Source organism: Orbicella franksi, chromosome 2 (genome assembly GCF_964199315.1).
Source record: "Orbicella franksi chromosome 2, jaOrbFran1.1, whole genome shotgun sequence".
Taxonomy (NCBI): Eukaryota; Metazoa; Cnidaria; class Anthozoa; order Scleractinia; family Merulinidae; genus Orbicella; species Orbicella franksi.
This window is the reverse complement of record NC_138146.1, coordinates 21,286,176-21,309,377: the sequence shown is the minus strand read 5'-3', so window position 1 is coordinate 21,309,377 and position 23,202 is coordinate 21,286,176. Positions and strand designations below refer to the sequence as shown.

Sequence of the window (23,202 nt, the reverse complement as noted above, 5' to 3'; positions counted from 1 at the left end):
CCATTATCTAAAGTTCTCGGAAGTTTTCGTTGCTGTCGGAAATCGCCGCTTTGTCATCGTGGTCGTCGTAGTCAGTCGGGAAAAAATGGCGGGTTGTATGAGTTGGGATGGCTGGAACTTTTAAAGCTGAAAATGCAAGAAGACAGCCCAGGTGGCAGAAGAAGACACATGAGAAATGAGCGTTACAATACGCCAACAAAACCAAAGAAGTTGTCTGTGTCTGGTGCAAAACAGAAGGCTAAAGAATTCGCTACTAAAGATGACAAGTCTACTCGTGTCTTGGCCAAGCAAGCCATCCTGAAGGAACTCAGTACCCATCTGGTCGTAAGAGCTCAGAGTGTAGCGCCGCAAAGTCGAAGAAAAGGCGTGAAAAGTGGAAATGATTCAGGTATGTGCTGCAAAATACAGAACAAGTGCTGTTGTTTAATGTTTGCGACTGGCTTGTGCTTGGCGGGAAATTTGAAAAGTCTACACAAAGTGCAAGCCAGCGAGTCAAGTGAACAAACATGCAAGCCAATTCCAGTTAGCCTAAATAGCACTCTGGTTAGACTAAATAGAATCTGGTTAACCTAAATAGTTCCCCTCTCCCACCCCCCCCCCCCCCAAAAAAAAAAAAAAACAAAATAATTGCCTTTGTTAGCTTGTGGTTATCCTTACTGTCGGTAGGGATAACTGGTTTGCATGGCTTGCGTTGTGATTACCCTGGATAACACTCCTATTAGGTTAACTAACACTACATTTAAGGAGACTTAAAACAGTTTCCAGCACTTAGATTTTGATTGGTTGTTTTGATAAATATAAAAAAATTTCACCGTACCGTTTTTGAATGATAAGCCCCTAAAGGTGTAATTAAGGGTGTTTTTAGTAGGTCATACTATTGCTATGATAACCTATTGTGTTATGAAAATGATAACAATGTGTTCACCAAAGATTGGGCAGTTTTTTGATACCATGATTGTAACATCAAGCGATAAAGAGTGGTTATAATGACCATCAAAATCTAACTGCTGTAAACTGTTTTGAGCCACCTAAGTTAGCTTAGTTAGCTTGGGAATCCCAGTTTGCTTGCCTCACATGTCTTGCTTGCTTGCATATTAGTAACACTTGGCTGTACATACTCAACAGCTACTTCTGCAAATTCCCATGGACAATAAACCTGGTTTTCCGTAGTGAAGTACATGTAATATTGCCTTTTGTTGATACAAGTCACCCATAAAGTAGCTAGTTTGTTACCGGTGTGGAGATCAAGGCAACAGGTGACTTAAAACATAATGAAAGCCCAGACAGTATAATTTAGTTTCACAAACATGGAAGGGAACCTAAGCCTTACCCCTAAAACTAATTGATATCCATTATGCATAGCTAAATAATATTGTAATTCATCTTACCTAATATCATTATACCACTCTTATTACATGTATATGGCTAGCTCAATCAGTGGGCAGGATAAACCAAATCTTGCACTGTGATTGGCTACCTGAGCAGGCAAGATGGTGCTATCTTACCTGCTCAGGACTACTTGCTGTGTCCTGCAAGAAAAATTTCCCAAAACCCATATAATAAATCCTTTATTGACCAAGCTCTTTTGGTCAAGATGGCTGGAGTGTGAGTTACTGTAAGGGACCTGGACTCTGTCTTGGTCCATAACTTGAACAGTAAAAAGGAACTCATTTTTCATTATTCTGCTCAAATTATGCTACCAAATTAATGCCCTATTCTTCCAGCATTATGCTCACCTCAAAATTGCTTATTCTGCTTGAAATTATGTTGGAAGAATGTATCCAAGCCTATTCTACAAAATAATATAAAGTTGCACCTGTCAACTTGAGTGTCAAGCCCATAAGTTTAATACTTTGACCCTACTAACAGTTACTGGTGCTAACTTTTTGTTTGGCAAATATCTTGTGACTGGGACAGAAAATGTTTCAAACTCCTTTCAGAAAGTTTTCAAGCATCTTCAGAATCTGTAGACTTTATATATGTTCAGCTGATCTTTAAATCCACGCACTCCCAGGATGAGAATCTCATGCCTGTGACTCACAAAACATTGACAGATATAGCTTCATAGATGTGAGGAATTATGTAGCATTCTGTTTAAACAAATTGTAAAGAGTAATGACCAGCACAAACTAGCTGGCCTGCTGCCCGCGTGCAATGACAGTGAGAGATGTAATTTCAGGACTAGGCATATGTTTTCAATCCCAAATGTAAAAACAAAGAGGTTTAGAAATACTTTCATAATGCACTATGCAAATAAACAACAATTGTAAATAGAATTTTATACTAGTTTGATGTATTTTATTGTTATATAATTTTTTATGTACATGTATAGTTAGGAACTTTTATAGTTTGAATTTTTTTAAACATGTAGTATATAACACAAGTAATTCAGCTTATAGCTGCAAGTTGTGAGTTTAATAAATGATTTATCTACCTATCTATCTATCTATCCAAGATGTTATGTTTGTATTTTTATCCTCCCAGTAATCCTGTCCCCTTTATTTGTTAGTTTGCTTTTTATGTATCTTTGAATGTGCTAGTAGTTGTAACCAACATATCAGTATTAAGCTGCAGGGGAAGGGTTAATGGGAGAGGCTTGATAAAGGACTTGAACGTATTGTGGTGTAGATTTTTTATTCAAATATGACCCTTTCTGCATTTGTGGATAGCTAACTGCAAGTCTAAGTTAATGCTTTATACCTACTATTTACGCAGATCATGCTAAGTCAAGTAATATTAAGGAAGAGGAAAGAAAAGCTGTTAAATTCTCATCAAAGATCCCAAGGTAACCTACATTACAAAGAAGCCACATGAAGCTAATAGTCACAACTTAGCAATGAAAAAGTGCCATATATTGTATGCACTGTATAGCCCACAAAATTCAGCATGCGTGGCAATTATTGTTCCTGTTGTTAAGTAAGGATACTGCTTACATTATTATTATTTAAGCAAGCCAAATAATTATTGCATACCTCAGCTTGGTTCACCTTAATGGAACTCTGTCATGGACAGCATATGTATCTTAATTTAAAGAATTGGCTACAAGTAATTTTTCCAGTTTCCAATTTTTGATCTGTTTTAATCTTCTTCAGTCATAACCATCCTTGTTTATTTTGAGATCTAAATGTGTATTTGAGGCTTCCTTCACTATGAAAGTGATTTTTACCTCAAAAATGCCTAAAATAATGTAACAGCTCCTTTAAGTATAAATTATAGATCACAGTTTATGTTTGTTCTTTCTTTAGAAGAGTAGATGGAGGTTATGTTGGTGCAGCCCACAAGAGACATGTGAAGTCTTTACCACAACATGAGCAGAAATCTCACCATGAAACAGCTATTCCTGATAAAAACGATGCAAGATTCCAAGAAACTCGAAGAAGGTTTCATTTAAAAATCTACCTTACAATATTATTTCCATTACTTAGTCACTATTTGACGTATTGTTTAACTTTGTTTTTGGTCTAAATTTTTGAAATTTGGAACTTGATTGCCTTTTTATGTGTACTGTCCTTAGTTATCTCAAACTGCTCACCAGAAGTGCCAACACCAGACTATAATAATAATTCTACATGTAGCATTATGGAGGACATGAGGTCACATAATTATGAATATAGTGAAAGACCTACAATAGGTGACAAAAAATAGTTGAGACACTTTCAGAAAATGACACGCAGGTGATATTTAGCCCTTGTTCTATTTCAAATGAATTTTCATGTAGCAATAATTTTCTGATACCCCCAGTCCCTTAATTTAATGTTTTGCAGCTGCTGTGGTCTCAGTGCAGTCTAAGATCAGTGTATAGAAAAATCAACTTATCGTAATTTGTTTGAAGGGAGGGAGGCAAAATGTTTACAAGATGTTTGAAAATGGAATTTTACTGCAAAGTGTCTCAATGCTTTTGTCAGTCATTAAGCCTTTACCCCCTAAGAGTATAAATTGGCACACAAGGTCATAACTTAATATTTGATAGATTTCAATCTATGAATTTTTGCCATGAAAATTGTCTTGTGAAGATCTGCTCATTGAAGTCATAAAATTTTGACCCCTCCCATCCAAGACATGGTTGACCACCCCCAGAAGTTTTTAGTGCCTTTTTTGGGATGCAAATGGAATGAAGGACTTGTTTCATATCAAGCTATGCACTAAGAGCTGCTAAATAAGCTATAGTTTAGGGGTATACCTAATATAGTAGAAGACTGACACATTTTTGAAGTCATTCATTTTCCCATTTTAAAGCAATTTCTCTCAAAATGTCTACCTCCTTCATAGCTGTTGATGTCAATTCTTAATTAAGCTGATTAATAGCTTTCTGAAATGGTATATTATACACAGGCAGAGTGTCTTTATTTGCCGATTTGGGAAAAACTACCGTTCACCTTAGGGGGTAAAGGGTTAATTGTAGCTCTGTAGAAGCTCACCCCTGTTTGGGACTCAGAGTTTTTCTGTCCCAGTCCTTATGGCAGCTGAAAGTTACATTATTCTTTCATTTATAGTTGTCATTTAAGGCTCCCTTTACATGTATGTGTATATGTACTGTAGCTTTACTCTCGGAATTGCTCTATGCACAGGTTTTTAACCAAGAAGTATTCATTCATTTGGGAAAGGAAGACATTTGGAAGAGTGGCTCCTGTTACAGCAAGGTACAAGTGCATTCATTCATTTCATTTTAAAATGATTTGCTGTTAAGTCAAGAAATTACTTTTATTAAGACAGTACTAGTGGCTAACAATCTTGTAGACTGTTGAAACTACCTCAGGGTAACTGTCAGTGAATGAAACCCATTTGGAATATCTTGAAAAATACATTGTTGGAAGTGTTTCTGTTGGACTGACAGAACCCACTATGAGAGAAAGCTGGCGCAGCGCACTCTACAGATTTGGCAGGATATTTGGTGGTCTGGAAGAAGAGGGTGGAAGCTTAATGTCAGAGCTGATTATCACAACAGGTAAGCACCAAAAGTTACCATTACTAACAGTAATGCTCATCATGAATGTAGGACCACAAAAAGCTGAGTCCCTGACAGGATTCTAAGCCGTGACTACTCAAACATTTTGTAAGGTTCTTGATATACTAAACTATAGTAAGAATCATGGTGAGCTCATTTACTTGCATATTGCTATTATCATGTGTGTTAATTTTATGCAGTTAAATGCCTGTGCCATCATTATAGTTTACATTTCTAATTTTGTTGAAAATTGGCTGATAGAAACACAAGTAAAAGAGGTGTCAGGCCAGACCTTACATGTACGTGAAGCTCCTCTTTTTGAAACCTTTGCAGCTAGAAGTGTCCCTGCTATTCTCTGTGGGATCGTGGTAGTTGATTGCAGGCACAGTGTAACCCCAAGAATTTTTGTTGGATTACTCTGACATTAGGCTAGAATGCAATAATATTCCTGGGTGGAAAGGGAACACAGAACAGAGACCCTTGCCTCATAAACCTGGACCACTAAGTCTGGAGTGTAATAGGCCAGCCATCAGACCATCAGGCCACCACATTAGTTGACAGAAATTAAACTCATCACAAATAGATGAGCTTGGGAACTGGTGCCTTAAAGGTTAGCAGGGTGCCAAAGCCATAAGCCACTAGGAGGTATCCATGGCAACCCTGGAAAGCAGGGACCACCCAATGAGTGTCCGCTAACTGGCACTGTCACACTGAAAGAAATTCAGTGGAAACTACTTACCTGAAGAATACTTACCCTGACCAAGAACAAATCGGGAGGGAGGAGAGGGTGTAAGAATCCACAATGATTCGCAAGCAAAGCAGAGCAACTGATCCGCAACAATCAGCTGAATATACTACAACAATTATGCAATGAACCATAAACCCCTGCAAAACCCCTGAAGGCCACCCCACAGGTCACGTACTCCCAGACAGGGAAACTGCTGGCTGCATAAGCTCATATTTAACTTGCCTAAATGATATTAGCTGGATGGGCACGCTAGCTGGCTGCATTAGCTCGAGTTTATCCTAGCTTAAATGATATTTAGCCACATTAAATTTTACCAGGTTAAAGTATAATCATCAAATTTCAACTCTAATAGTATACATGAAAAAATTACTCGATTCTGATTGGCTGAGAGCAGTGCAGTTCAAGTGTAACACAAGTGCAAAAAGTGTAACACCGGTGCAAATTACACATCATGATTCTGGATTATGATTGGCTGAAAGACAATAGGAAATTTTCGAAACCAATGATATTACATAAAATGACGAGGAAAATTTTTTCAAAAACTTTGAAAAAAGTTTTCTTGAATGAGAAAAAATGGCTTCAAGAAAGGTCTTCTGGCACTTCCTCCACGCAAATTTTTTCATGTTTATATTATTAATAAGTAATCATATGGTTTTTCTCATTCAATGTGGAATTAATTTGCACTTGTGAGTTTTTCAAAAAGCTGAAATTGCACTCGCCAAAGTGGCTCATGCAATTTCAGCTTTTTGAAAAACTCACTCTTGCAGACTAATTCCAAACTGAACTCAAAACCGTATGATTACCTACATGTATACAAATTTCCACAAATTAATTTGTAAGAAGTAGAACTCCACCATTTGCTTGCTGCTCCCACCCCTATCAATCTTGTTTACCAACGGATTGCAAGTGAGCACTACATACTATTCTGATTGACAGATGTATTCGATATTACTTTCTAGATATAGACTTTGGCACAAATCCTGGAAAGCTTGGCAGGACTTCATTAATCACCGTAGAAGAAAAAAGGCAAAAGACAAGATGGCTCATCACCTGGGTGAGGATTGCTATAGTATACTTACAATTCATGCAGTACTTGACTGTATTCTTTGCACAAAATAAACAATTTACCTATTATGAGAGGAAATATTCCTTACATCAATTTGCAGCTTTTGAATCAAATGCATTTTACTGAAATTTTCTTTCCTTGATAGATCAGGGACTGATATTATTATAAAATTAAATTTGCACAGATGGCATAGTGGTGAGAGGACTTGCCTCCCACCAGTGTGGCCTGGTTCAATTCTGGCCAGTACCATATGTGGGATGAATTTGTTGTTGGTTTTTGCCTTGCTCTGAAGGGTTTTTCTCCAGGTTTTCCAGATTTCCTCCCTCTACAGAAACCAACGTCTCCACATTCCAATTCGACCAGGATAGAGGACCTACATGATAGCCAGCTAAGGCTGATATGGCTTCCTCTCTAAATATTGTAATATATTTAGTTTATTTGTTCATTGATGTTGTTCTTTTTCTCTATAGCACACCGTGCATTACTTTTGAAATGCTGGTCAGCCTGGAAGGTCTACATTCGGTCTAGACGAAACAAAGGACAACAGACTGACCTGGCTATGGATTTCGCTGATAATCAGCTTAAAAGGTACTTTTAATTACCAAGAAGTATAATGTTATGCTTCATGTAATAAGTCAAAAAATTCCTCCCAAAAAGATATTTATCCCTCTTGGGAATTTGAATACTAAGAGACCTGATCATACAATATATTGGATCTTAAAGGCAGACATCTCATTTACCAATCTAGAAAATTAATCAAGTATTTGGGAAACTCTTTATATGTTCAACATTATCTACTGTAAATGTTGAATGAATCAATAATTTATTTTGCAACTCCCATGATGTACTGCACTTTTTACATTTTGCAGAAGAGTTTGGGATCAGTGGCTGGCACAATTAACATTCAAGCATAAGTTACAACAGATGGACCACGTAGCCCTCCAGTTCTGGGCAGATAGTCTTATGACCAAGGTAGAGAAAAAAACAGCTAGCCTAGTAATCTATCACTGAATGTCAGTTCAATCAATTAATCAATCAACTGATGTTAGTTTAATAGTTTGCACACTCTCTATCAAATGGAGTTGAAGTCAGATAACTTACATATAGTAACCATTTACTTTTATATAATGTTCCAACCATTTTACTGACCTTGTTATCAAAATACATGTACATGCAGAAGTGCACTGTACTATAAAACATTGTACAACAGAGAAAGTAATAACCATAATTTTATAATCTAAGTGTATTTCTTCCTGAGGGTCACTCTCTACCCCTTTCTTCGTCCTTACTACCTTCCTGCTGTGGATCTTCTCTCTTTGATGTAGTAATAGCTGCAATAATACCTTGGGTTTCTCATCTATAGACTTGGAGAGTGTGGACTTCTGCTTGTTCAGTTAAAACTGAAGAGAAGGAAAAGATCAGAGTTGCCTCAAGATTTTATGACAGAACATTATTGCTGAGAGTGTGGAGAGGTCTAAAACACTACAGATCAGTCAAAAAACTGAAACAGCTGCGACATGGTAGGTGCTGTACTATGTTGTCTTCAACAAGAGAACATTGTTTTAGGAAGTGTGCTGTTCATTACATTAAAGCTTTAGCTGCCTTTTTGTGTACTGTAAATCAATAAATTGTCAGACTAAAGATTGCAAATCACAGGACTCACCCCACTTCTTGAAATTTAACCATGCTGTTAGAGACAAATAAATATGTCAAGTTTACAAAGGTTCATGGTCTGTAAAATGTTATTAAAGCAAAAAACTATACACTTCCTAATACTCAGTACCATTTTCGACTTGTCTATCATGTTTTATTGTCAAATCATCATGTTTATGATCAAACAAAATGGTAATCAGGCTATCAGCAAGGATTTGAAAATTGTGCATCCAAAATGTGCTACATGTGAAGCATAAAACATTTTATCCTGTGGATGCCTGGACACCCATCTGGCTAAAAGCGTAATGGCACTCAGTACTCTTACATGTAACTCCCATTTGTGTACTATTGAATACTAATAATTTGTGTAAGATGTTTGTGTAAACTACTTTCTGTTCATGTAGATGCTGGTAGAAGACACTTCTCATCTGTATTGCTGAAAAGGTCATTTGACATTTGGGTAACAAGATGGCAGCGACGAGTAGAGCTTTCTCAATTTGATGACTTAATTAGTTACAAAGGGGATGTGGCTGTTGCAAGGAGAGCTTTTGTTAACTGGAAATACTGTATCCTCGCCCTCACTTTGATCTTTAACCAAGAGTCAACAATATCTCTTTCAGATCGGTAATAAGAGTAAAGAGATAAGACAGTTAGGGCTGTGTTCTTAACATTAGTTATCGCAGCATGGATGCTCAAACCCGGACTACTTGATGTTGAGTGCAATGCATTAAACATTTCGCCCATTGAGAGTATACATACATTATAGACAATAACTATATTATATTGATCAAAAGACCATCTTCATGTGGTCATGATGATGTGACATTTGCATCGTAGTAAAATGTTTCTCTCTGTAATCAATTTTCTTTAACTTTCTCTAATTTTACTAAAAGACATTGCTCTGAAACATGAAGAGTATGAAAATGAAGACATTGCTGTCCATCACTATACACAACACTTGCTGGTTAGTCATCAACTTTGTTAGCATGTTAAATTTATAATCATGTCCTTTGAAAGACTTTCAGTTTAATTCACATATCACACAGGATTTGTGCTATATTTAAGTGTAACTATGTAACAAACAATGTGTTCCATGCATTCAGTAATTTTCTGTGAGGATAAAAACAACTACAACACAAAAAACTAATATTCTATGCAAAAGATTATTGCTGTTGCTAAAAATAAATTGACAATAAAGGTGACAGTTACTTGTGATAATACATTGTTCGTGGCTAGTCTTACGCAGCTCGTTTCGTCCCGGCCAAGGGACTCATCAGAGACCTTTCTGCTTGGCAAACTCGTCTTGCATCGCGCCCAAAGTCCCGTTCGCTAACAAAATGATGACAGCAATCTCGCCTTATATCGCATAAGGATTCCCGACCGCACAAATTCACGAGTGAAAATTGACAATAAATGCTAAAAATAAAGCCTGAAAAAAAAATTCAGGCTTGAACGGGATTGAAACCTTCGACCTCTGCTATACTTTGTTACCAACTGATCTATCAACTGAAGCAAACTGGGAGCTGGTAAATTTGCGAGTTCATAATAATATATTGTAGATGGTGAAGACAGACACGGGAATACGTTAAAATATCCTCTCTGCAATGATCTTTTGTGTATTATAATCTTTCTCTTAGCATTATATGTAATTATGTGCAGATGAGAATGCAGGTGGATTTAAGTTTCCGTTTATTCTGAGACTGATTTTTCAGACACGGCCAATTTCTATAGACTTCTGACTGTAATTTTTCAGTTGAAAGTTGACCAGTATGAGTGCCTTCACTGCCACAGTAATTTCCAACCGTAATATTAGAGAGTTTTTTGTGTCCTGTACAGAAAACCTGCTTTAATGCTCTTCATCTGCTAGCTGTCCAGAGAAGACTAAAGAACATGCGACTAAGGATGGCTGAAGATCTGTGGCAGAGATTTGTAAGTAGAGTATGGTAACACAACCAAAGGTACTGAAGATGACAGGAAGTGTAAACATTATTTGATACTCATGACAATAATGCAGTGGTGAAAGAACATGTTGAAAGGACAATTACTGTACTGTACATTCTATTTCTTGACCATACTCCAATACCATCTGCATTCATTACACGGTGCCCATGATGCCATTTGACAATATGCAGTGACTATACGAGTTGCAATTTGTTTTGTTAGCAACTGCAGAGAGTGTGGAATGTTTGGTTAAGGCGATGTGAGCATTCGGAGGAACTCAAGCTTCTTTCAGTTTCCAGGAAAGCAAGAGCACATCACAAGTAAGACGAATGTGAAGTTTCTAACATTCTAATCATTTTTGGGGGATGCAATTTGTGGGTTTTCTTTTGCCTTTGGTTAATAACTTGTTCATGTGTAGTTTTCAGCTGAAGAGGAAGCTGTTTGCAATTTGGGTGAGATACTGCCAGTGGAGGAGATTCAGAAAATCGCAGTATGGAAAAGCTGATTATCATTTCCGTGAAAGAGCTTTGCCCAGGTTTGTTTTAATGTCAACATTTTCTACCTGTCTGATTGGCATTGTAACAGCAGCAAAAAGATTTTTGAGACTCTTGGAAATTGAAGGTGTCGGTGACAGTTACTAACACATTCTCGTGTTTTGTAGATACTTTTGTAGAATGATGATTTTTGTGGATCTGATCCACTCCAAGAAAGAACATAACCTTGCTGCAGAAAAGTTCAGGCGGTGAGTTAATACAGAACAAAAGAATTCTACACTTTCTCGTCTTTAAGACTACTGCATGTTAATCAGGTTTTTCCAGAGCCATGGGAAAGTAAGGGCATGCAGGAGCAATTTTTTCAAGTCGGAGAAAAAGTGAAAATTTTGTATCAAGTCTGGAAAAACACCAAATGTTTGCCCTACACAATGAAAAGATGGAAAACATGATTTCAATTTCAGATGGCTCCGGTTGTCACGGACGTTTAGACCTAACGGACGTTTGGACCTCGTGATGTTCTCTTCCCAAAATATAATACAATTTGATTATTTTACCTTATAGTATTTTTAAATTGCAGGGAAGCACTTCTGGCAAAGATGTTTTACTCGTGGTGGAGAAAATATCAGCTGATGATGGATGTCAGAATGATGGAAAGAATGGTAAGAATTGCCTTCATTTTCTCTGTACTTTGACCTTCATTCCATTTTGTTAACATCAAACCCTTCTTTCTTCTCCCCTCTTACTGAGCTTAAAATCAGCAAAGTACGAAAGCAAGTTACTAACAAGAAAACAACTGATTTGTGATAAGTATATGTTTTAGGATTTATCAGTTGCCGGCAAGTTTTGTTTTGTCGTAAGCAACCTGACTTTTCCTTTTGACGCGATAATCGGAAGTTCGTTCCAAGTTCTTACATGTATTACTCAGCAGGCTAAAAGAATAATGTTATTAATCGTTAAAGGGCTATGCTTTATTTTAGGCCATTCTTCATAATGATGAAGTCATCAAGAGGCGTTCTATTCAATTCTGGCTTCAAAGAGCACGAAGTAAACTGCACGAAAGAAAGTTGGAGGTAAAAGATGCAGCTTTTTTTCGAGACAAAGTTGAGACAGTTTGCTTTTGTTTATATTTGTCTGAGACTGATTAACAACTAACACTTTTTCAACGAAAATGTGACCTTTCCTGAACCGTTCACTCCGAGAGTCCGATCTTTTACTCAACTAAATATGGTGGTCCTGAATCGCAATTTTTGTCACGGGCTTGGGATGTTGACTCAAATGTATACATGTGAAATAATTTTTCGTGCTTCTTGCGATATTTTACTACATCCTTGTGGCTTTGGCCCTTGAATACATTTGTTGAACACGCTTCCTTCGCTGAGAGATTTTCCACAATTTTGCAATTTGCGTTGCAACCTTATCCTTTTGCCTTGCGTTCTGTCACATCAAGGGTTCTCAGTGCCCGATTAGTGTATCACCCAAAACCTAGAGGAAGTCATTAAGCAAAGAGAAATATACTGTACTGTTCTTTTAAAAGAGAAAACAAAACTTTGTGTTAGGGTTTTATGCGACAAGTCATGGTTCTAAACTAGATGTATTAAATCTTTTACTCTTAGGCTGTGGCTGATGATCACCGCAATCGAAAATTGCTTCTAATGGGAATAACACGGTGGAGAGAATTTGACAGAGAAATAAAACTAAGGTAAACTTTGATACACCACAGATGTGTCACCATGTTCACTTCACTGACCTACTGGTATACGACGCTAATTCGTATGCGATCTTTACGTAATTGATCAAACACGAAAGACAGTGTTTGACCATATTACCAAACACCTCGAAGTTCGTCAAAAATACTCCGCAACGCGTCGTATTGTCAACTCTCTCCTCTGTATTTGAAAATGTGGTCAAACACGGTCTTTCGTGTTTGATGTATTACATCACCTGCGGCCCTTGACTCCTATTATTTAAAAAACTTCACAAGATGGTCGTTAACATTTAATGGTTTGCTTGTGTTGCCCCAGTCGCTCAGTACAGCATTCATCGGTGAGGCATTACTACATTCATCTTTTGAGAAAGACGTGGGCAGCGTGGCAGCAGGTGAGCCCTGGTCTCAAACCACAATATTTGCTTTACGGAGATTAAAAACTTGTCTATTATGTGCGTTGAACTGTCAGTATCTAATGATCCATAGAGATCTGGCTGGGGTCATTGTGTTGTTCTTGGGCAAGACACTTTACTGTCACAGTGCCTCTCTATACCCAGTTGTATAAATGTTCTTGTTCTTTTATCCTTTTCACTCCCCTTTGGAACACGGGAAATCCACAGTTCTCCTCTACTCGTCTCGATCCTGTGTTTTTGGTATTGGCGAATTGTTGGGACAACCTGACAACCTGGCTCTTAACCTGCAAGAAACTAGCATCCCTTCCAGTGGGTGGGAAACAAGACTCCTAGCCACTTCATGATGCACAAACTGGAGTTAAGTGTCGAGAGTAGTACTCTATTGCTTTTATAAAATATTTCTCAAAAATACGCCTGAATCTAAAACGTCACAACCGTGTTTACATACTCCCATCTAAACATACCTATCGACCAATGAGCGTGCGCGTAGTATGTCAGTTATTTTATAAACTATATATATACTTTGCGAGCGCTCGGAGACGTTCGCGTTTTGTGACACCTGAAACAGCACAAACTGACCGCTGTTATTTTGGGTTTGTTGTGCTTTTGTTTCAGTTTGTTCATCACAGGCAGTTAAAATGGCAGAAACAGGCACGTGCCGACCTGCTTTATCAACGGAACCTTCTCTCTGTTGTAATCAGTGCTTGGAAGGTGAGACGGTAATCGGTGTGGTAATAAATACTTTTGAACTGCTTAGATGCTAGAAGTGAGGTCAAATCTTTAAATTGAAGTAATCTCAGTTGCTAGTTATGTAAAGAACCTTGTGATTATCTCTTGACGACTCGATCATTAACTGTTATCTACGTTTATTATATGACTGAGAAAATTTCTTCATTGTGATTGGCTGAGAGCAAACCAATTTATCGTTAATTCTCAATTTGCACTGCAGTGCAAATTAAAGCGCCCGCGTTCGCAATTTTCATATAACAAATAAGTAATCGTTTGAAAGCTCGAGCAATTAAGGATTTACACAACTCACGATATTTTGAAAATTCTTTCACATTGCACTCACCTAAAGGCTCGTCCAATTTTGAGAGAATTTTCAAATATCACTCGTAGTGTAAATCCTTAATTGCACTCACATTCATACGATTACCTGTACATATTTAAATCGGTAACGCGACTGTAACTTGATCTCTATCTCTAATTGAAAAAGGAAAACATGAGAAAATAGAACTTCGTGCGAGTGTCGATAACCTATCCACGTACTTTTGTGTAACTTCTGGTAACTTAATAGGAAATGTAGATCAGTTTATAGTAAACCTGCTTAAGGTTGCATTGCTAATGTATATTTCGCTGTCTTTTTTTGCAGGGCCATCACAAGCATGTGAAGGTTGTTGAAACGCATAGCGATGAGCGACTTCAGGCGCACAATTTGGATCGATTGAGGTTATTTTTGAAGTTTGTCTCTTGTTCGCCTTAATTTCCAATTCTTTTCAAATTTTGTTGTCGTACACTAGAAAGGAAGCCCAATCGTTAAAGTTATGTATATCACTTTACTACAACTTTCTAAACGAGAAAAAATTATAGTACTAATAATTATCTGTCATACTCTATTTAACAATTACATTATGAGTTCGAGAATTCTATCGCGTGATAGTTGACGATACTAGTCGTTCAAAACTTTATCTACATCCTTTTCACGACACAGACGCTTTGAAAACGCAAAGAAGCGGTTAACATTCCAAAGCAATTGCTACTAACTATCCACAACAGAAAAGATAGTGAGCAGCGTAGCCAATAACAGAACGGCATTCATGATAGAATGCTAGTAGATTTATACTAATCACTGATGCCTTGACTGCCTTGGGTAAGAATTACAGCACTTTTCTTGAATACATAGGCCCGAACTATCTTCTCTTGTTCTCAGGTCAACCTTCGAAACGTGGAAGCGGAACGCTGAAGCAAACAAAGAGGAAAGGAGAAATAAGCATGTTGCGAAGACATTGTTCAATCAAACATTACTTTTCAAGGTGAATAAAACAGCAGGCTTTCGACAAGAGGACAGTTTTACGTTTCTCCCTGAAATGTCCCGCACGATGATTCTGGAAGAATAGGTTATAATTTTGAAAAGGTTCTTGCTGCCTGTCCAATTAAGTGTGACCCTTCCTTGTGTATGAGGAACGTCTTATTGTGTCTAAAAAGGAAGACTACATTCCAAGGACATGCAGTACACATACTTCTTTGGATCCCCCGATTGATCCTCTTAAAATTCAGGTTGTTTATGTTCAATAGACTACAACAAAACTAAACTGCTTCGATACATGCACCAATCCATGCGTGGTTCAAATAAGAACATGTTTCAATATTTAGGCTCGACATGTTTTCCTATAATGGGGTTTAAATGCCAAATGTTAAGTTTAGCCTACTAGGTTTTTACCTTATCTTAACTCTCTCTTTAATATTTTTGGTGCATAATCTATTTAGAAACCTAAATGCCCAAATTAGTGCCTAATAGACATGCACCACATACATGTATACACGTGTAAGACCTTTTTATGGCTAACCTGAAAAACCTTGAAGTTCTTATATGTGGATTTTTTTTTTTACTGTACTGAACTGCGAGCTTAACTTGGGAGAGTATTTCTTAGGCGTCGGCCGTTAAGCGTCTATGGTTCAGTTTGATCCTATTACACCCAAAGACTGTTAAATCTTTGCAGTGTTTCTCGTGTTGGAAAGAATTTTCAACTCATCATGCCGTCAAGAAGTGGCAGCAGTGGCAACGTATTCAGGAAATACAACAGAAACTCGCGAGAGGTTAGTAAGACGTGCTGGTTACTCTGTTTATGCAGCAAAGTGAGGTTTTCTAAGAAGTAGGCCTTTTTGATCAGTTGTCATGAGAACCATGCGTTGGTGAAATGGCCAACTGGGGTTTTAAGAGTCCAGAGGTGGAAAGGATGCAATTAGAACTTAAATACCGCACAATGTTTGGAAAACAATGCTCAGGATTACAAGGGGCAACCTGCACCGTTTACAGTGTTCTTTATGATTGGCCAACCGAAACAATAGATAAAGAACATAAACAATTCCCCTAGCTCTAACATCGAAATAGGTACAGATAAACAAGAACAAATCAAAAAAGAGGTTTTAAAGAGGTGCAGGTCAACAAGAACGAATCAGGTGCAGGTTAACTGGAATTACCGGAAGGTATGGTTATTGTTGCTCTTTTGACAATGTTATTTGCTTTGCAAGGTAAATTACACCGTTCGTTCCGTGCTTGGAAATCCTTCAAACTGAAGTCGGTACGAGACAAGACTCTCAGAAATAAGGCTTGCGATCATCATAATAAGACACTGCAACGAAAAGCGGTACAAGCATGGAAGGGCTACATTCACCTTTGTTTCAGGATCAAGGTAAGCGACCTTTGTGCGACTTTTCTTGGACGACATTTTTGACCATACGTGTGCCCGGGTGGTAGGGTTACTTACACATTTTGTAGTTTGAGTTATGCAAGTTCTCTAGGTGAATATTTTTACAATATTTACAATATTTTTAGCAAAGACAAAAACCGTTTATTACATTGAAAAAAAAATAGCTACCAAAAATAACCAACTTTATAAACATTACAAAAAGTGGGAAAAACTAATGCCATCTCTTAATAATAGTTGAGCTTAATTTGTAATTTCTCCTTCTCAGCATGTCACTAACTTACTTTCTTTTTTTTTTTTTTTTTTCTCTGTATTTGGGTAGCTGCACTATTGTAAACAACGCATTGTATATTCTTTAGGTATAATTAGGCTACGATTAGTAATTATAATTTGTTGTATGTAATCTATTGTAGTTATGACGTATTGTAAGTATTGTAACTAGTGTTATGTCTTGTGTTGTATTGTATGTATTATAACCCAAAATGTTGAAAAAAAATAAAAATTACAAAAAAAAAAAAAAAAAAAAGTTCTCTAGGTGAATATTCTTGGTCGTCCCCGTTCCCGGGTACTTTATCCCCGGTCCCCGTAGTAGAAGGGTTACATACAAACTGTAAAAGACGAATGATATTTTATGATTTGAGTTGATGATTTTATTGGCTACCTGTATTTTTTGACAACTGTTTTTAAATTAAAGTTTGAAGCTGGCAAATACCTACGTTTAAACTTGAACCAGCTGCTATGCCAGAAAATTAAGGAAAAATTTTGGAATTGAATTAGAGTAAGTGACGTAATTTTCCTTTTCAGATTCTTGAAAGACAAAGCATGTGGATTCATAATCGAAGGATTACCGCTGCTTTCTTCAAGAAATGGAAGAAAAAGGTAAGTATTTTAAACCATCTTGTAACTACAATATTTAATTTCATGGTAATAGATGTCCAACAGTAGCAATTATATAATGAAAGAATGAAGGATGCGAATGCAGCCATAACACTACTGGAAAAATGACCTGAAAAAATTTCAGGCTCTGAACGGGATTCGAACCCACGACCTTTCCGTCACCGGTGCAATGCTCTACCAGCTGAGCTATCGAAGCCATGCACATGAGAGCGGTCGTGTGGGTTCGGCCCTATATGTTAACACTGCTGGAAAAATGACCTGACGAATCGAATCCCGTTCAGAGCCTGAAAGTTTTTCAGGTCAATTTTCCAATAGTGGTATGGCTGCATTCGCATCCTTCATTCTTTCATTATTTAATTGCTACTGTTGGACATTACCATGAAATTCATATATTTGAGCCGAGTATTACGTCCAGTGAACATGTAGGGCCGAACCCAGACAAGTCCGCTCTCATGTGGCTTTGATAGCTCAGTTGGTAGAGCATTGCACCGGTAACGCAAAGGTCATGGGTTCGAATCCTGTTCAGAGCCTGAAATTTTTTCAGGTCATTTTTCCAGGTCATTTTTCCAGTAGTGTTATGGCTGCATTCGCATCCTTCGTTATTCTTTCACAATATTTAATAAAGAAATATTTTCCACGTCAGGCGTTATGGTAAAACGAGTGCATGTGTTAGAAAACGTGGAAACCTATAGATGTTACTTTCAGAGCTGTTTGAAGTTCATCTGAACTTTTATAATTGTTTTCTTGATTCTATAGCGAAAGTTCTTCATTTCTTTCACGGCATGAACGCTCAAAATAATTTTTGATATTACCACAGCGTTAAGGGAAACCAACCAACCGTTGTGCAGGACGCAAAACCAAATATTGCTGTGGAATGTTTCAGTCTTTTGTTGCGCTTCATTGTACATTAATGTTTGCTGCTTTTTTGTCTTTCATAAAGTTATACGTGCGGTTCTTAAACTTACGACATCTTCAACTACACCATTTGGAATAAAATTTTGACCAACGGAAACCTAAAGTGAGAAAAAGGATAGCGAAATCTTCAGAAACGGACCAAAAAGTTGAAACATTTCAACAATATATCTAGAACAGATTTGGCCCAGTTCATTTAGTTGCACAAGTTTGTAATGTGTAAATTTTCAGCACGCCATTGTAGTTCAAGAAAAGAGAAAGACAGTTCTGGCGTTGTGGCATTGGAGTGTGAACCTACAAAGAAAGGTGAGTAGTGTGTGTAATACGTACGAACAGTTAGATTTACCATGCTACTGTTCACTAACACGGAGTATTTATTGATTCATCGGTGACGGATTCATATTCAGTATCATTGGTTAGTTCTATGCGCTTGTATTTTAAGTTTAGTGAGACTAAGGTAAATTTGTACTCGCCCGTTCGCCCGCCCGCCGCCCGACCGATCTAACTAGTCAAGTATCAGCCTATACCACACTTGCCTCGTAGGGAAACTTGGGTTTTGATTGGACCCAAAATATGAAAACTGCCATGTAAGACTTGCCAAAAGTAATCACTAGGCGACGAAAGAGATTGTCCTTTTTTCTACCGCGTTTAATCTACGGTTATTTTGGTGTGGTTTAAAGGCGTTTTATGGTCTCTTGGAGTACGCAATCTCTCGTAAGAGGAAAGAAGTTCGAATCGCCAGAGCTTTGGAAGAGCGACGAAACAGACTTTTGCGGACCGGAGTCACGCAGTGGATGAAGGTGTGACGACGTAACACTTTTAGATCGTAGGCTTGATGTTTGATTGGCCAACGTTTCGCTATATGCGAGATTGGTTTTACTATTGGAATTTATTGCTTGTTTCCCTTGTGGTGACATTTTAGGTTGGCTTTCATCTGGCTTCAGAAAGATCAAGACTTGCCCAAGAAAGACAGCTCGAGGTTAGTTCGATTGTACCAGTCGTCATTTCTCAAGTTTCTCCACATCACTTTTCATCACATTTCTTGACCACCATCCCTTCTCTTGATCACTTGTTCACAGGCTGCTTATTCCGTGCACCAGTGCGTGTATCGCTGTGCGATGCACTGGAGAAGAGTTACGGCAAATCGAGTTCGACAGAGAGGAGGCAAGCCTAGGCCGAGACCTGTGATCGAGCCGAAATCTGATTGGCCAGTTGCCAAGTTACCAGTAACAACGCGCTCTGTCCCCTCAATCCAACCCTCGGCCTACACTATGGAAGTTCACAGGTAAAAAAGAAATGCAGTTCTTTTTCCATAAGTTGATAACTTGCGCGTTGTTTTTACAATATTGTGAACTAGAGAGGTAGGGGTATCACTATGTTGCATCCAAGGCTCGAATAAACGTTCCCTTGGTTTGCAAGAAACAACATGGTCAGAATGTAGCTTTGATCCCGACATCAATGGTAGATTAACGAGAGACTCATTAGCCTTTCGTGGGTCAGCACTCTGAAATTTGGTTAATTGTAATAATAAAATAGATAATTTAAATTTCAAGGAAATTTAAAGGCTACTTATTACGAAGGAATATTTTTAAGACTTCTTTTTGGACAGTTCAACTGCCTCCACACCCTGATATAGAGATAGTGATTACGCGTATTTTTAGAACTGAACTTGAACTAATATTTTAAGGCCCTAGATTGATACTTTGATCTTAGTTCCGTATTAGTTAGTTGAGTATTATACACGACCCCACGAGCTTTGAAGCTTTCACTCTTCAGTATCATGTTAAAATAAAGGTTTTATGTGGACTTGACAAAGGATTGAATGCGATTTCTTTAAGAAATTAAAATTTTCAAATTTCAAAGCAATTGGATTCGAGTTCGAAACAGAAGGCTCCAGTTTTCAAGATTGCACTTATTGTAATCCGTTTCCATTCGCGCTGTCAGTAGTCTTCTTCACGTCCTTATGGCACCATTCATTTGAGGAAAAATCTACACGAAGGATTCCTCAGCGTTTCTCCAAATAATTGTAAAGACCAGTGACATTGCTCTCCCTCCTCGAGTAGCAGAAAGAGTAAGTGCAAGAACTCTCCACTTTGTGCTCTGTTGCAGGTGCCTCCCTTTTCTAATGGTCTGTTTCCTCCCTCCATTTTTGCTAGAATTGCGTCAGAGGGTTTCAAGGAACGTCCGCGACCAAGAAAACCCGACTACCTGAGGGAGTCCTTTGATTTCACTCAAATATCCATTGCAACAAATGTATCACCGCGCGTGCCATCCACGCGTGTCACGGACCAAGTGGACGATGACGAAACCAAACCACGTTCCTCGCCACCCCGACCGTCTTATCAAATGAGGAGCAATATCCACCCCCACCAGAGGAACCCTAGGGAGGAATCGATTGTCTTTCCGTCGTCTTCAGGGGAGGAATCTTTTCCTGGTGCAGAGAGATCGAAACAAGCTCGAGAGACAGTTGGTGAGATACTAAATGTACTCTGATAACGTTACTTTGTTGAGCAACAGTTAGCTAACTGAGTAGTTTTAAGTTTTGGGTGGAGTAGATGGCGTAGTTTATGAATGTCTTTTATCTAGGAGATCACCACTAGTGATAAGATAGTTTCTGTAAACATCATGAATTTAAAGAAAATGCTTTCGCCACTCTGCCTGAATGAGAAGTCATGCATTATTTTCAGACTCCTCAGAAGCTGCATTCAGTGACAGGCAGCACGGGTTCGCTGACCCAGTATCGAAACCCGTACAAAAACCTTCCATTCCATCACTTACGAACAAGGCTCAGGCACGAGGACCCGAACGAAGAGTAGTTTTATTACCTCCCTCGTCCTTCACCCTACCTTCACGTGCTAAGGGAGCCCAAATGCATCCCTCTGTGCCTGAGGGACTGGAGGTTCTTGCTTCTACTTCACCGTATCCCGCATCAACCCCTCGCACCTCCCTAGAGAGTGAAAAACGACTGGCATCCAGTCCTTCGGCCACCTCGTTATCGAGTAGAGGCTCTGAAGACGAAGAAGAGGCGGCGAGAGAAGACGGGGAGGAAGAAATCGACGAAGAACAGGATGATGAGGAATGTAAACCGAATACGAGAGAAGAGGCTGTAAGAAGTGAACTGCTGAGTCAACTGAAAGGCGAAGGAAATCTTCAAGAACGTGTTGCAGCTATGAAGAATATCCTACAAGAATTTCAAGACATCAAAGTTACATATAGGTAAATACATCATTTAGCGTTTTCTTGTTTCTATAGTGTTCTTGAGGTCCAAATCTGGTCACTGTAGTACCAATATTAAACATTGCCGGCGAAAGACAGGAATCTTAAAATGGAATAGGTTAAGGCCATCAACCTAACGAAAAGCAGAGTAACGAGAACAATGTCCGAAACTTTTACTGTTACAATGCTAAATACAAGGTGTTGCAGGCGTCAGTCTTGAAAACTACAGCTCGAGTCATTTGACAGTGGCTTGTCGCACATTTGTTTGCACTCTTTCTCTTGTTTTTACGTTAATCTGACGGTAAAACCAATTCCAGCTGTCTTTCACGTGTTACAAGTACCAAGTGTTGCAGGTACCAATCTTGAAAACAGTCCCACGGGTTTCATCAAGGGTCGCGTACCGGGAAAATTGACCAGCTGTGAGGATGATTTCGCCCGCTTGGTTTGACCATTTAGAGGGAAGGTTTTCTTATGGAGAAGTTCATATCAAAAAGTTTTGCCCTCCTGCGAAAACCAGTTGCTTTTCTGCTGAAAATGTCAATGAAACCCCTGAAAACTACAGCTCGAGATATTTGAAAGTTGGCTTGACGCGCATTTGTTTCCACTAAAGGTAAAGGGAAAGTTAAACTTTATTTAGCCAGGGTGGCCCGTTCAGCGACGAGGCTGATATCCAGAGGGGCCCTGGACTGAAAATATAATAATTACTCTTACACTCTTTCCCTTGTTCTTACATTAATCTGACGGCGAAACCAAATGCAGCTGTCTTTCACATGGTTGTAATGTTATTATGTTTTTTTCTTTTTTTTTTTGAGTCATAAAAAGAAACAGCGAGATCAGTTGTCCGTGTGGGTTCAGGAACAGGTAGAGAGACTGGGACCGAACCATGAGGATGACGAGTTGTTACAAACTGAACAGTGCTTACATGAAGTAAGAAAAACAAAACTGCTTGGTTTTTGTTTTTTTGTCGGAATCTTAGTTTTTTTGTTATAATCTTTGTTCTGTTTTTTTTCTCCGAGAATCCATTGCTACCTCATAGTAACCTCACTTGAGCTATCCTATCTTCGGTCGGCAAACTGATCTACTCACATCTTTTGTTATCTTTATCTCTATCGTTTCATAGTTGACCGAGGAAGTGCACAACATGGCGGAAAGAATAAGAAAGACTCGACCTCTTGTTGAAGAAGTGGCATCGAGCATCAGAGAACTCATTCAAAAAACTGGTTTGGGTTCGTCTGCCTAGCCTCGGCCATTTCCAGGTCAAGATTGTGAAATCCTACTGTTCCCTTTGTGGATTTTGGACCATCAAGGGACGTTCACTCACAAGACGAGCTTCGTCTGCTCTACTGACCAAATACCCACAGAATGTGGCTAAATCGCAGCAGTAATGGGTCATGCTTGACGAAGGACGTGTTGAGTAATGAATGCTCTGAGTACAGTGGAGGCAAGTTAAATGGGACCGTTTCCTTTGCTATCAGTTCATCTAACACAACAAAATATCGGAAGCTAGGAAAAAATGCGAAACATGTGTCCACTCAACAATTGCAACGTAAGATGTAACTGGAATGGACAGGGAGAACCTTTTCCAGACTCATGTTCATTTCGTCTGTTCTTAAAATGTACGAGCCTGGACTAGTGAGGCAGGCTGATTCCTTCGGGATTAATATTCCTCTGTAAGTTGCGATTTATTGAATCCCGGAATGTTCTCCTCCAGATAGGCCAGTAATGCTTTTCTGACTAAAAATAAAACAAACTGCAGTTTTAAAATTCTGTATTTTATTGTCTGC

The 23,202-nt window shown here is 38.4% G+C and overlaps 1 protein-coding gene across 1 annotated transcript; it reads left to right on the top strand.

Moving 5' to 3' along the window:
* The first annotated feature begins 60 nt into the window (after positions 1-60).
* On the top strand, positions 61-23,184 carry LOC145478618 (protein SFI1 homolog). Its single transcript, XM_081456712.1, has 33 exons — positions 61-388; positions 2,716-2,785; positions 3,246-3,380; positions 4,569-4,640; positions 4,835-4,945; positions 6,653-6,747; positions 7,230-7,347; positions 7,629-7,731; positions 8,123-8,279; positions 8,817-8,978; positions 9,306-9,376; positions 10,249-10,341; positions 10,576-10,673; positions 10,772-10,888; positions 11,015-11,095; positions 11,425-11,506; positions 11,825-11,917; positions 12,461-12,546; positions 12,869-12,944; positions 13,581-13,676; positions 14,338-14,414; positions 14,896-14,998; positions 15,686-15,782; positions 16,218-16,378; positions 17,198-17,272; positions 18,434-18,508; positions 18,883-19,002; positions 19,125-19,181; positions 19,282-19,487; positions 20,359-20,672; positions 20,890-21,418; positions 22,231-22,345; positions 22,539-23,184. The coding sequence occupies exons 1-33, from the start codon at positions 133-135 to the stop codon at positions 22,656-22,658; spliced, it is 4,221 nt and encodes a 1,406-aa protein (XP_081312838.1). The 5' UTR covers positions 61-132; the 3' UTR covers positions 22,659-23,184.
* Positions 23,185-23,202: the final 18 nt, after the last annotated feature.